The sequence below is a fragment of the Ascidiella aspersa genome, chromosome 7, assembly GCF_963924565.1.
Source record: "Ascidiella aspersa chromosome 7, kaAscAspe10.2, whole genome shotgun sequence".
Classification (NCBI taxonomy): domain Eukaryota; kingdom Metazoa; phylum Chordata; class Ascidiacea; order Phlebobranchia; family Ascidiidae; genus Ascidiella; species Ascidiella aspersa.
Genome location: NC_139453.1, coordinates 2,686,872 through 2,697,933, shown reverse-complemented (window position 1 = coordinate 2,697,933; position 11,062 = coordinate 2,686,872). Strand labels below are relative to the sequence as shown.

Here is an 11,062-nt window from a genome sequence, read left to right as displayed (position 1 = left end):
TTTTCCACTTGAAAAACCTACGCGTACCACTAGTGGTTCACGTACCACAGGTTGGGAACCCCTGTGTTAATTGGATCAGAATGGCTTGCTGTGAAACCCGGCGGTACGCAGCAAAACTAAAAGCCACTATGCGATGTACACTGCCGGAAAACGCACCGGTAAAAAAACGAGACAGTGACTTAAATGTACGCCAAGGCTGGCAGGCGCGGATCTAGGATGTTTGTTTGGGGGGCAATGAATTGTTTCGAATATGACGTCACACAGCGGCACAACTAACCTCAAGAAAACCAAACAGTTGGTTTATTTCCAGGTTGGAGAAGTGGTGCTTTTAATACAAAAGTCACATTACAAAGCTGTAGCACGAAGCAAAAAATTGCCTTTATATCGTTTAAGTTGTCCAAAGCATTTATATGGGGTGATGAGACTAACGACGCCTTTGGTCTAAAGCAACTTAAATAAAGAGATACAAGAGATCTACAAGAAGCTTTAAGATTCGCGAATTCTTTTGCATTTATAAAGTTACCCTAGTAACAGAAAATACAGTTTTTTTTTTCCACTAAAGACAAAACATACAGTTTTTTGTCAAAATACTTTAGCTTTTTTATTCCAGTAAAATATGAAGAATAACTAAACCATAAAACATAGCTACAACAAAAGGCTGTATTTACAAATACGATGCGTTTCTACACAGTATTGAAATCGTTGTGATTTTTACAGTTACCTACATTTGGGAGGCATTGAAATAAAAAAAACAAAGTCTATGTTAACATTAAAGAACAAGTATAAAGTAAAGTGTAAGCTTTGAAACAGAACAATAACGAAGAAATAATTACACAGTAAAAATGGAAAAGTTAGCATTTGCGCAAATGGATGACAACACTGAAATATTTGCTATTCCTGTACAGCATACCTTCTGCATAGCTATGTAAGCCCAGAATACAAAGAGCTCTATTGCGATGAGATTCGAACCAAACGAAAGCTATCTTTACACGCGGGAAAATAAAACCGCTCAATGCTTCTTTGTAAGCCCCGAGAGAATGTCAAGTGAGCCTCGAAACTTTTTGTAATATTGGAAAAGAAATTATTTGTATTACCAATATGCATAGACACAATCGTTTTAGACTTAAATACGCACTATCCATGAAAAATTATTAATATTGAAACATTTAGATACAGTTTGTAGTGGATTTAGGTTTTTGCATGCCATAAGGGTAAAACCCACTTTAGGTTTTGCAAGTCGTGGCTTATGTAGAGCACAATGAATCGTTTGGCGATAAAATCGAACGCAAAGAGAATACTTATAAGGTTATAGAAGGGCGAGTGAGTCGCCGATGAACTCTGTGAGTTGCCAGAGCGAACTCGTCAATCCACTTGCAACGGCGAGTCCGCAAACTCCTAAGGCAGCTCCCGAGTAGAAGCACTTCTCAACCAAACGCAATCTGAACAAATTAAACACACGGTTAAAACGGGCTCACCCATCTTGTTTTAGTTGCAATGTTTTCTGGTTAACTAATCTTCTTAGGTTTCAACTAACATTAAAACGCAATCTGAATAAATTAAACACACGGTTAAAACGCGCTCAGCCATCTAATCGCATTTTAAGATTAAACGCATGAACAAACTTTTTTTATTTTAACTTTTTGTGTAATACTTTTTAATAAAACCACAAAACAAAGCTTAAATGGACACATTTTGGCGCCGATACTACGTCAGTATCGGACCAGTAGCGATACGATAAACCTGATACTATCGGACAGCCAAAAGTAAAAACATAATAAAAACGGATCCAACCATCCAATAGAGTTTTAGATAAAAAGGAAATTCGGTGATGAATCGGCGAAACTAGGATATGAACAAATATGAAGGCAGATTCTAGGGATTTCGATATTTTGGCGAAAAAAGTGTGATCTAATGAAACCACTACGAATTCTAGGGCAGTGGTCAGCAAACTTTTTTTGTCGCGGCCCAAAGTATTTTTTTCAGAGCTATTGTAGGCCCACTATAACCACTACGAAGCAGTGTCGGATTCTGAATATTCGATTTTTAGGTGAAATATTACACGGCGCCTTTATGCCCAAAACTCTGCCATACCATATTATAAAACATACTATACAACGAAAAATATACGCGCATAGCGAGAAAAAAAATTTAATTACACATAGTAAAAGTTGACAAAAAATATATTTCGACAGACATTTAGGACCACATTGGGCACGTGGGTCTTTTCAAACTGAGCCAAATTAAAAATACTATGCCACACCAATATTTACAATAAAGTGCAATGAATGTACGGCTATCACGCGGCCCACAACTACATGATATCACTCAGCTGCTCAAAAGTAACTCGCGGCAGACATCTGGGCCGCGGCCCATAGTTTGCCGACCACTGTTCTAGGGATTTCGATATTATGGTGGAAAATGTGATCTAATGAAGTCACCACGAATCTTCTTTAGAAAAATGCATTGTTTCAAGGTTACAGTGTCATGTCACAAATAAACATGAAAGTATTTATAAGATCAAAATTTATTGCTTTAAACAAAACTTCCACAAGCATAAAGTCCCTTACTTGGTTAGTTTTTGTTTCGACTGTAGATCGTTGTTCTTCTGCTTTAGAATGAACTGGTTGCAGCCGGCGATGTAAGTTGTGAAGTAATCTTCCCACTGATAAACCCCACAATCAAGGTTGTAAGCCTGAGAAACAATTAACAAATAGCTTGATAATGAGTTTTAAAGCCAAAAAGGTCGAGTAAATCCACATCATCTTGATTAAGACGTTTCGATTCACACTTGTATCATCGTCAGTTAATCTCATTGTTTTTTCAACAGCACTTTCTGAACACATAACTTATACTGAGCATAAAATTAATTCAAAGACTGTTCGAAAAACGTTGGGAAAATAAGGTTCCACAAAATATAGGGCTTTTTTCAGAGACTGATGATGCCAGATTGGCGAAATATATTTCTCTATTAATAACTAGTCTAGAACTTATAAGTGACAAAGTATGACTCGGACGAGAAAGTCTATAGTAAGTTGCTACCATCCACTTGAAGTTATTGTCGTCATTAACGTGTATTAGGGCGAGGAGATATCTTCTTTTTTACATATTCAGTTTGCGTTCTACAAAGACTTTTCAACACGCAAATCAATTCAAAGGCATTTAAACGCTTTTAAGGATTCAAATAATTTGTAACAAACGTGCAACAAGAGCCAATGTTAACCCTATGATTAGATGCTCTGCAGTAAAAGACCTTGTAATATTTCACCTTTTGGTCTTCAGCATTCAGTGAAGAATGCAGTTGATCGACATTCGTGTTGCTGAACTTAAAGTTTGTCGTAAAAAAGAATTCCATCACTTCCATGGCGCTCATGATCTTTTCATTGAGTCTTGCCATTCTGAAAAAATAAAAAAATATTGAAGTCTTTGTCATTCTGAAATTAAACATTATATTTTGTAGGATTAGCGTAGCATTGGGTTCAGAATAAAGTATTTTTGTGAACTGGGACCAATAATTCTAAGCTAAATAAAATCCTAAATTCTTGCCTAAATGGTGATAGTCATTCAAACAAGTAATCCAGAAAAAAACAGACAATTGTTATAACATAATAAAGGAAGTTTAAATATTAACAGTAGAGATTTGTAAAGACAGGTTGACAAAAGCTAGATATTAAATGATTAAATAAAGTTCCATCTAGACTCGGGCCTTAAATATTAAAAAAACATAAAAAACTAGAAAAAACATTGCACCATTCAACAAAGCAAAAATTTCAAAAAGCAAAAATTTAAAAAGTGTTCAATCCACAATAAAGCATAGGTGGCAAACTAGAGTTTTTAGCTTCTGATTGGACTTTATTTGAAAGTATAACTCACTTTTGTTTTTTCCTCATGAGAGCCAGACCGGCATCCATCGCATGGGCAGGAATAGTTTGCGAATAAAAGGTGGTGAGATCGTACAGCTTTCTGCATATAAATAAATAAAATGTTTAAATCCATGAACACGCCTTTGCCGAAAGTGTTGCAATAATAAAAACTATATCTCTTCATGTTGAATAGAGTAATCAGGTGGCACTATATAAAAAAATTGTATTTAATAGCTTTCGCACAAGAAACTCTTTTTTGGAAAACTATATTTAACAATTTTTGATAAAATGTGACAATCACAAAAGCAAAACTAAAGAATCTATTTTACCTGTTATTGGTGCATAACACCCAAGGGGCACGGAATGGGTCGCTTGGATTCTCTGCCACATTGTTCTTTGCAAGTGAAACTTAAAACAAAAATACAATTTGTAAATGATGAATTTAAGCCAGGGTTGTGGAGTCGGGACTCAACAGAGTCGGTTTATTTTGCTGGAGTAGAGAACACGGGGCTTAAGTTAGAAGTTAGACTGTCCTTATAGGTTAATAAATTATATGACACACTACGAGTGGTATGTTGAATATTCATTTAATTTTCGTTTAATAAATGTGTGAAATACAGGCTGTAGAGTCGGATCCTGACTGGGGACTCGCAGAAACAGGAGATTTGGTGTAAGTCGTACTCCTGACTCGAGGAAGACTACGCTAAACTAAGACTACTCAAACATAAGAGTCCCGAGTGAGACGTGCACAGCACCAAATTTCAAAACTGATAAGGTCACAAACTGTAAAGTGTAAAGGTTAAATACCATAAGGTAGATGAAGTCAATTTTGTTTATAAGATCCATATCTTTGACTTTGCCTTAAATTTTCCCTTCGGCAAAACTTTGCCCAATTTAACTGAACAATTTTAGATATGTAAACTTCTGCAGCCTGGAACCCAACAAAATCAACATGGCAACACAATTTTTCCCATTGGTTAAGAAACACTAAAACCTACATTTACTCGAATGTAACACTTTTAGTTAAAGTTGTCCATTCTTACTCAAGCGGTCCATAGCAAGGCCATTTTTGATGCCAGAGTTGACGTGGTAGATGGAAAGTGATCCATTGACCCTCCGAACTCGGTCGCACGTGAAGGAACTGATGCTTTCATTGTCCGAAGATGAATCCCCTGGAAATTCATGTTTAACTGGTTAAGTTTTAAATTGATCAACAATAAATATAGGTGGAATTAGTTCTTCATAGTAAACGGCCTGAAAACCTCTTGGTAACATAGAATGACTACACTAGAGTAAAAATCCAGTTTTGGAACATATTTTTTATACAGGACTCAAAATACAAAAAGAACACAACAATGAATTAAAACAAAATTTACATGTTTTCGAACAGGGGTTTATTTATCAAATGAATACAAAATTAGTGGTAATAAATTCAAACACTGGCTAGATACAAGCGTTTTTTTCTCATGCATAAAATAGTTTTGTACAAATTAAAACAAAGTAAATTGTAGAATGAATATCAAGGAACATGTATATGTAAGTAGCATTTTGTTGAAATTAAAAAAAAATCTTTGTTGATTTTCACATGGTAGTATGACAAAATGCAACCTACTTCTGTATGGGATTTGATATTCATTCTGCATCTAACTGCAACACCAGCGGATATAAACAAAAACGCCAACTTTTTGGTAATCTATCTTTATTTACAACCTTGTAAGCCAATTTCCCCAAGCGATGAAACTGCACTGTCACTCTCGTAGCCGAGTGAGCACCTTCTTTCTGCTGAGTCACAAGCGGTCTTCATCGCTGCACAAATCACTCCGTTGACAACAAAGTCGACCGATATGAGGTCACAGGTTATGGAGTTGTCGACAATCACAGAACGAAGCACACCCTTGGCGTACGCTATTATGAAAGCGGTGGGCCCGTACACGTTTGTACACCAACCCTGGAGAAAAAACAGTAATTTTGGCTACGAAAGATAATTATGCAGTGAAATTTGGAACACGATTAGGCAGTTCACTGGTAGCCTTTAATAGACTAACCCAGTGGTTCCCAACCGGGGTGCCATTTGGAAGCTTAAAGGGTAATTGAAGTTCCTTAAAAACATATTTATCGCTCTTTTCAAAAACCTATTAATACAACTTTTTGTGTATGATTTGGGTACACAAATCAAATGATATGTTTCTACATGCAAATAAATTTGATTGCGATGTCCCAGTTCCGTTTTTAGTGACACTACAGAAATCAACTTTCAAGATTCAAGTAGTTGTGCCGCAATCTATTTGTTGTTTCTTATGGGTGCCGCAAACCATAAAAGGTGGGAACCACTGGAGTATCAGAATCAGTCGATCAACTAAGAATTTTTGTGCAAGCAAGGCCAGGCTAGAAATGCAACTGCGGTGTGGTTTGCACTCAAACTGGCCTTGCTTGCAAAAACCACTCAAAAAAGTTTAGTATTTTAAACACATTTAACTCTTTTCGTGTTCTTTCTGCACTGAAAAAATATCTAACTTATAACAAGTCTAAAAACATACCGGCAGGTTCTTTGTAAGCTGGTATTATCATGCTGGGCCTGACGATGCAGATTGGAAGATGAGATCCTTCTCTTGCAACGACGTCCTAAGCAAGCGCCTTCGACAGCGTGTAAGTGTTCGGTCTGAAACGAAAACGCAACGTTATGTACAACTTTAAACCAATAATTATAATACACCTAAAGCCTTCGACAGCGTGTAAGTGTTCGGTCTGACTGAAAATGCAACAGGTTACATTTTAGTCAAAAGAGATATTTTGATAGAAAACTGTTCTTTTTTGAAGCATTTGGCTTAGTTAGTTCACAAAAAATGTTGTATTTGTGTGATGTGATATGTATAAATTGTTTATTGGAAAGTTTGTATGGTCCCTGTTCTGAGGCGATTTTTTTTTTTAGGTTTTTGTTTGCTCGACAGTTTTCAAGTTACGTCAAAATACGACTTAATAAAGCAATAAATTTATAAAAAAAAGTTTTTCCAGCGAACTTGTGCGCAAATATGCAGCTGAACAATAGCTTAATTTCGTGAACGACTAAAAAACCTGTATTTACATTGCAAAAGAACTCGAAAATATATTTTTTTTGGAAAATTTGCCAAGTAGTCTCGAAACTAAACTAGAGAAACTAGTGCTTATGAAGGTCAACACAAGAAGAAGGACAATCGTGCAATATGCCATGAGTCCAGTTTTTGATATATATATATATATATAGTTAATTATTGCTACCGCTAGATGATAACAAAAACCAACATAATGGCCAAGGTATCTCAGGCAGTGCATATTAAATATGTGGCGTTAAAACATTCTAGCTTGTGGCACATTAAGTATAAAGTATTTTAGGCACTGTTTTCTCCTAGCAACACTTTTAAAGCTTGGTAATTGTCCTAAATATATTGGCAAGAACACGGTTTAAAGCAGGGGTGACATTTAATGAATTTTGTTGCTCAATGAGAAATTTGAAACATTTTTGCTTTGCTAAGCGCTTGATATTAGGACGAACTGTCGATGTGGCAACTCTCAACTGCATACTAAGATTTTCGTCTGTTAGCCTCGACCTGTAACGACTTTTTGTGATGTTCATTTTTTTTAAAAAATGTTCCCACATTTAAAAAAAAAAAAAAAAAAATGTTCCCACATTTAAAAAAACCCGCGGGCCACGTTTTTGTCACCCCTAGTTTAAAGGATTAAAATAAAAACTTAAGCAGTGTAAAAACGAAATAATGTAGCAGTTCTTAACTTCTTAGGCCACTTTCAGGGTAAAACAAACACTTATTTCAAAGTGACCTTTTGTCAAAATGTCCTAATAACTAACCTAATGACTTTAATTTCGCTTTGAATAAGCTAATATGGTCACCTACCTCTTGCCAAGAAGTTGTGGTGTGACCTTAGTAATAAGGTCATCGTCCATCCACCGGAGGGAGCCTTCAAGGTCGAGGTAATCGATTCCAACATCGTAAAGCTTTTCATCGGTTTCTTGTCGGTTGCAATGGACATACGCTGGACAAAAATTCTTGGGAGCACCCATGCACACTTAAGAATCAGATGTATGCGCTGGTCTACAATCCTACCACAGCGTTCAAACAATAAAAGCAACGCAAAATATTTGTGTTAGGGTGCAGGTTAGTGTGTGGGTGAGGGTGGGTCAAGTATTATATTTATTAGTACTGCTTAACCTACCCAAATCCAAACGCTAAGCTGCACCGACCCTAATTCAAATAATGTTCGTTGTGGGATCCTAGACCAGCGCCCAGTAGCTTGATTATTTTGAAAGCGGAATACTTTTGCCGAACATATCAAATAACAACAGTAGATCGTAATTAAATACAAAGTATCGGAAATCCTGAGACGTTGTGTATACCTAAGTGCCCTAACCTGACGTGTTCGTTGAACTTGCGTGTTGCAGCGCAGTCGATGAAAACCCGGCACTTCTTCTGTAGAATCTCCCTCGAAGCTCGATCCAATCCACGGTCTTCAGCGCCAAGGTCGCACGAAACAAATTCGAGCTTCGACGCAAAATTCGGCTGCAGCTCACGAAGAACGTCGAAAGCCTGGAAAAGTAAAAAATTTAAACGTCAAATGACTCAAAGAGATTTAAACCAATGAGTGGAAAGTTGAGGAAAATGGAGAATTTGTTTGGTCGTCTGTCATGCTATGGTGCATATTTAGAAACAACAAAGTTTAGAGTAGACTCGTTTACTCGTAGTTCTGTTTGTGCCATCAACAGCCTCTGATTGGTACAGGGTTAAGCACCTTTTTGCCTCGGATCGCCAAAAAAATGGTTGAACAGATTGGCATGGCTTTTCAACTCTGATTTGAGTTCAGGCTAAGACATTTAGCCGCGGTATATAATACTACCACAACGAACATTATTTGGGTTAGGGTGTGGTGCGGGTTAGCGTTTGGGTAGGTCAATCAGCAATATTGTTAATGAATATCAATAATACTTGATACGCCATCAACCAAACACTGACCAACACCCGGATCAAAATATTGTGCTTTGCTTTAATAATTGTTTTAACGCTGTTGTTGGATTCTAGAACAAAATCGTAGCACAACGAAGCGAGGCAAAATTAAAATATTCAAAGAAGAATTCTGTAGTAATCTGTAGTATATTTATGGATTCCTTAAGCCTTGCAATTAAACGCAAGTCCGCTTGTGAGAAGCTGAGGCAATCTGGCTTACTTTGTTTGCCAAGTTCTCGTCTTTTAAATGATTACAGGTCCCATATTAAATTATATATTTTTAGTTTAAGAAAAATATATAAATATTTTATAAACAAAAGCGAAGGTGGTGTAGAATCCTAACCCAGATGTCTCTTTCAATGACTAAAAAGGTGAAAGTTGTTAACGTAAAATCCTGGAAGGGTTAAAGTTTTAACTTTAAACGCCAAAATCCTTTAAAGGATAGAGGCTTTAACGTCAAAATCAAGAAAGGGTAATAGTTTAAACGTCAAAATTCTAAAATGGTAGGCATTTCAACTAATATCAACTCTTGGAGAGATAGATGAAAAAACGTCAAAATTCTGGAAGATTAGGGGTTCATCCTCAGGGTTTAAGTTTTTAACGGCTAAAATGCGACCCCGAAAAAACACTGCGACTAAGATATATAAACGTCGAAAACATGAAAAGGGAAAGAGCTAACGTCAAAGGTTTTAACATCAAAAACCTGGAAGCGTAAGGGTCTTACGATTTGTTCGCTTTGAGCTTAAAACAGTTGAGTGAAGAGAAATTAGGTCGCCAAAGCTTCGCTGTTTTACTTATGCCTATAGTATTCGGGTCGCAACCACAAAAAAGGTTTAGAAACACTGTTGATCACAAGAACAACTGAACATTTAACCCAGGGGCTCTTGAACTTTGAAACGCGGAATCATGGGGGTACGTGGACCAATTTTCGAGGTCTAAGCATGCCGAGGTAAAATCGTAGTGTATAATAAAAATAATAGAATAACGAAAAATTTAGTTAAGAAAAATTATTCCTTATAGTTTCACATTTGCTGAGCCGAATACGCAACCAATTATTTTTAGTGGACTGCTTTAAAAAAGTTAAAGAACTCCGGTTCTTTACCGAACAGCAACGCAATTAATATGACCGAATCGTAAAAAGTCTCTTTCTAATAATACCACCGACTTGAAAATCTAAACCAAAGTCTGATGGACACAACCATAACTCAGGGGTGGCGGTGGGCTACATATGTCCCCGGGCGCCAAGGTACAGGGACGCCGAAATGAGGCTTACAAATGCCAAAATGAGGCTGCTTCTTCTTTAAATACAATGTTCTATTAAAATTTGAATTGTTTTGCCGTATGAAGTAAGGTGTATTATGTTAACGTAATGGAAAACGTGATTAAACATGAAGGAGGGGGCGCCAATTATAAAGTGTGCACCCGGGCGCAAAATACCCTAGCTACCAATCTGCTTATGGAGTTGGAGAATAGAAAACCAGGGATAAAAAACAAGAATGCATAGAGTTACTTTCTTAAGACGAGGTTTTTGGGTAAACGAAATCCGTAAGATGAGGTTAGTTAGCCTACTTCCCGCATTTCCTTAACGTAATGCTGGTCCATATGCTATTGCTCAATGCTAAATTTGCAAGAATTCAATAAATTCATTTGGACACTTTTTGAAACTTGGGTGAAGTAAGCATTGGGTACTTAAGGTATTATATTTAAATATCCTTGCAAACTATTGATCGCGTGGGCTCCAGAAAACGATTGGTGTTGAAAGTCTTTAAAAACTCTTTTACATTTGTAAAAAAAAGTGCGTTTAGCGGATACAGTGGTGGCAATCAGGTATAACTTAGTTTCTTTAACGTTTTTATTGGATCGAACGAATTTCGTAAGAAGATCCTCGGCATGATTTTAATCAGGGCTTTCCAAAATGTTCTCTCTGCAAGTAATTTTGCTCGAAAAGACTTAAGTCTTGACTTAAGGGCACCAGCATCGGCCGAACTCGTTGCGCGCTTTGTCGCCACCCGGCGGCACCGCCATAAGAAATCACCTGGAAAAAGCGGTCACTTGAAGCGTGAGCGAGCGCACGAGGTGCTCGTATCGCGCGACCCGATCAATCGGCGGCCGCCAAAGTTATTCAAGTTCTTAAACGGACCGCGTGGTCCAAGCATTGACTTGGGTCATTGCAACATTGGTTTAGTGTCTTTAACATTCGTCAAATAATGC

General features: G+C 37.0%; 1 protein-coding gene across 1 annotated transcript; it reads right to left on the bottom strand.

The window, feature by feature from the left end:
- Nucleotides 1–1,306: 1,306 nt before the first annotated feature.
- LOC146137270 (fatty acyl-CoA reductase 1-like) lies at nucleotides 1,307–8,537 on the bottom strand. Its single transcript, XM_083393806.1, has 11 exons — nucleotides 8,487–8,537; nucleotides 8,248–8,437; nucleotides 7,748–7,886; nucleotides 7,390–7,444; nucleotides 5,571–5,808; nucleotides 4,904–5,032; nucleotides 4,190–4,268; nucleotides 3,871–3,960; nucleotides 3,266–3,395; nucleotides 2,568–2,692; nucleotides 1,307–1,439 (listed from the first exon to the last, which is right to left on the bottom strand). The coding sequence occupies exons 1-11, from the start codon at nucleotides 8,535–8,537 to the stop codon at nucleotides 1,307–1,309; spliced, it is 1,359 nt and encodes a 452-aa protein (XP_083249932.1).
- Between the last annotated feature and the right edge of the window lie 2,525 nt (nucleotides 8,538–11,062).

Coding starts and splice junctions, on each gene's coding strand:
- LOC146137270 (XM_083393806.1), bottom strand. CDS start 8,537: ATGACAGACGACCAAACAAATTCTCCATTTTCCTCAACTTTCCACTCA. Junction 8,438..8,486: donor CCTCAACTTTCCACTCATTG/GTTTAAATCTCT, acceptor TTACTTTTCCAG/GCTTTCGACGTTCTTCGTGA. Junction 5,809..7,389: donor TGAGAGTTGCCACATCGACA/GTTCGTCCTAAT, acceptor TTTTTTCTCCAG/GGTTGGTGTACAAACGTGTA.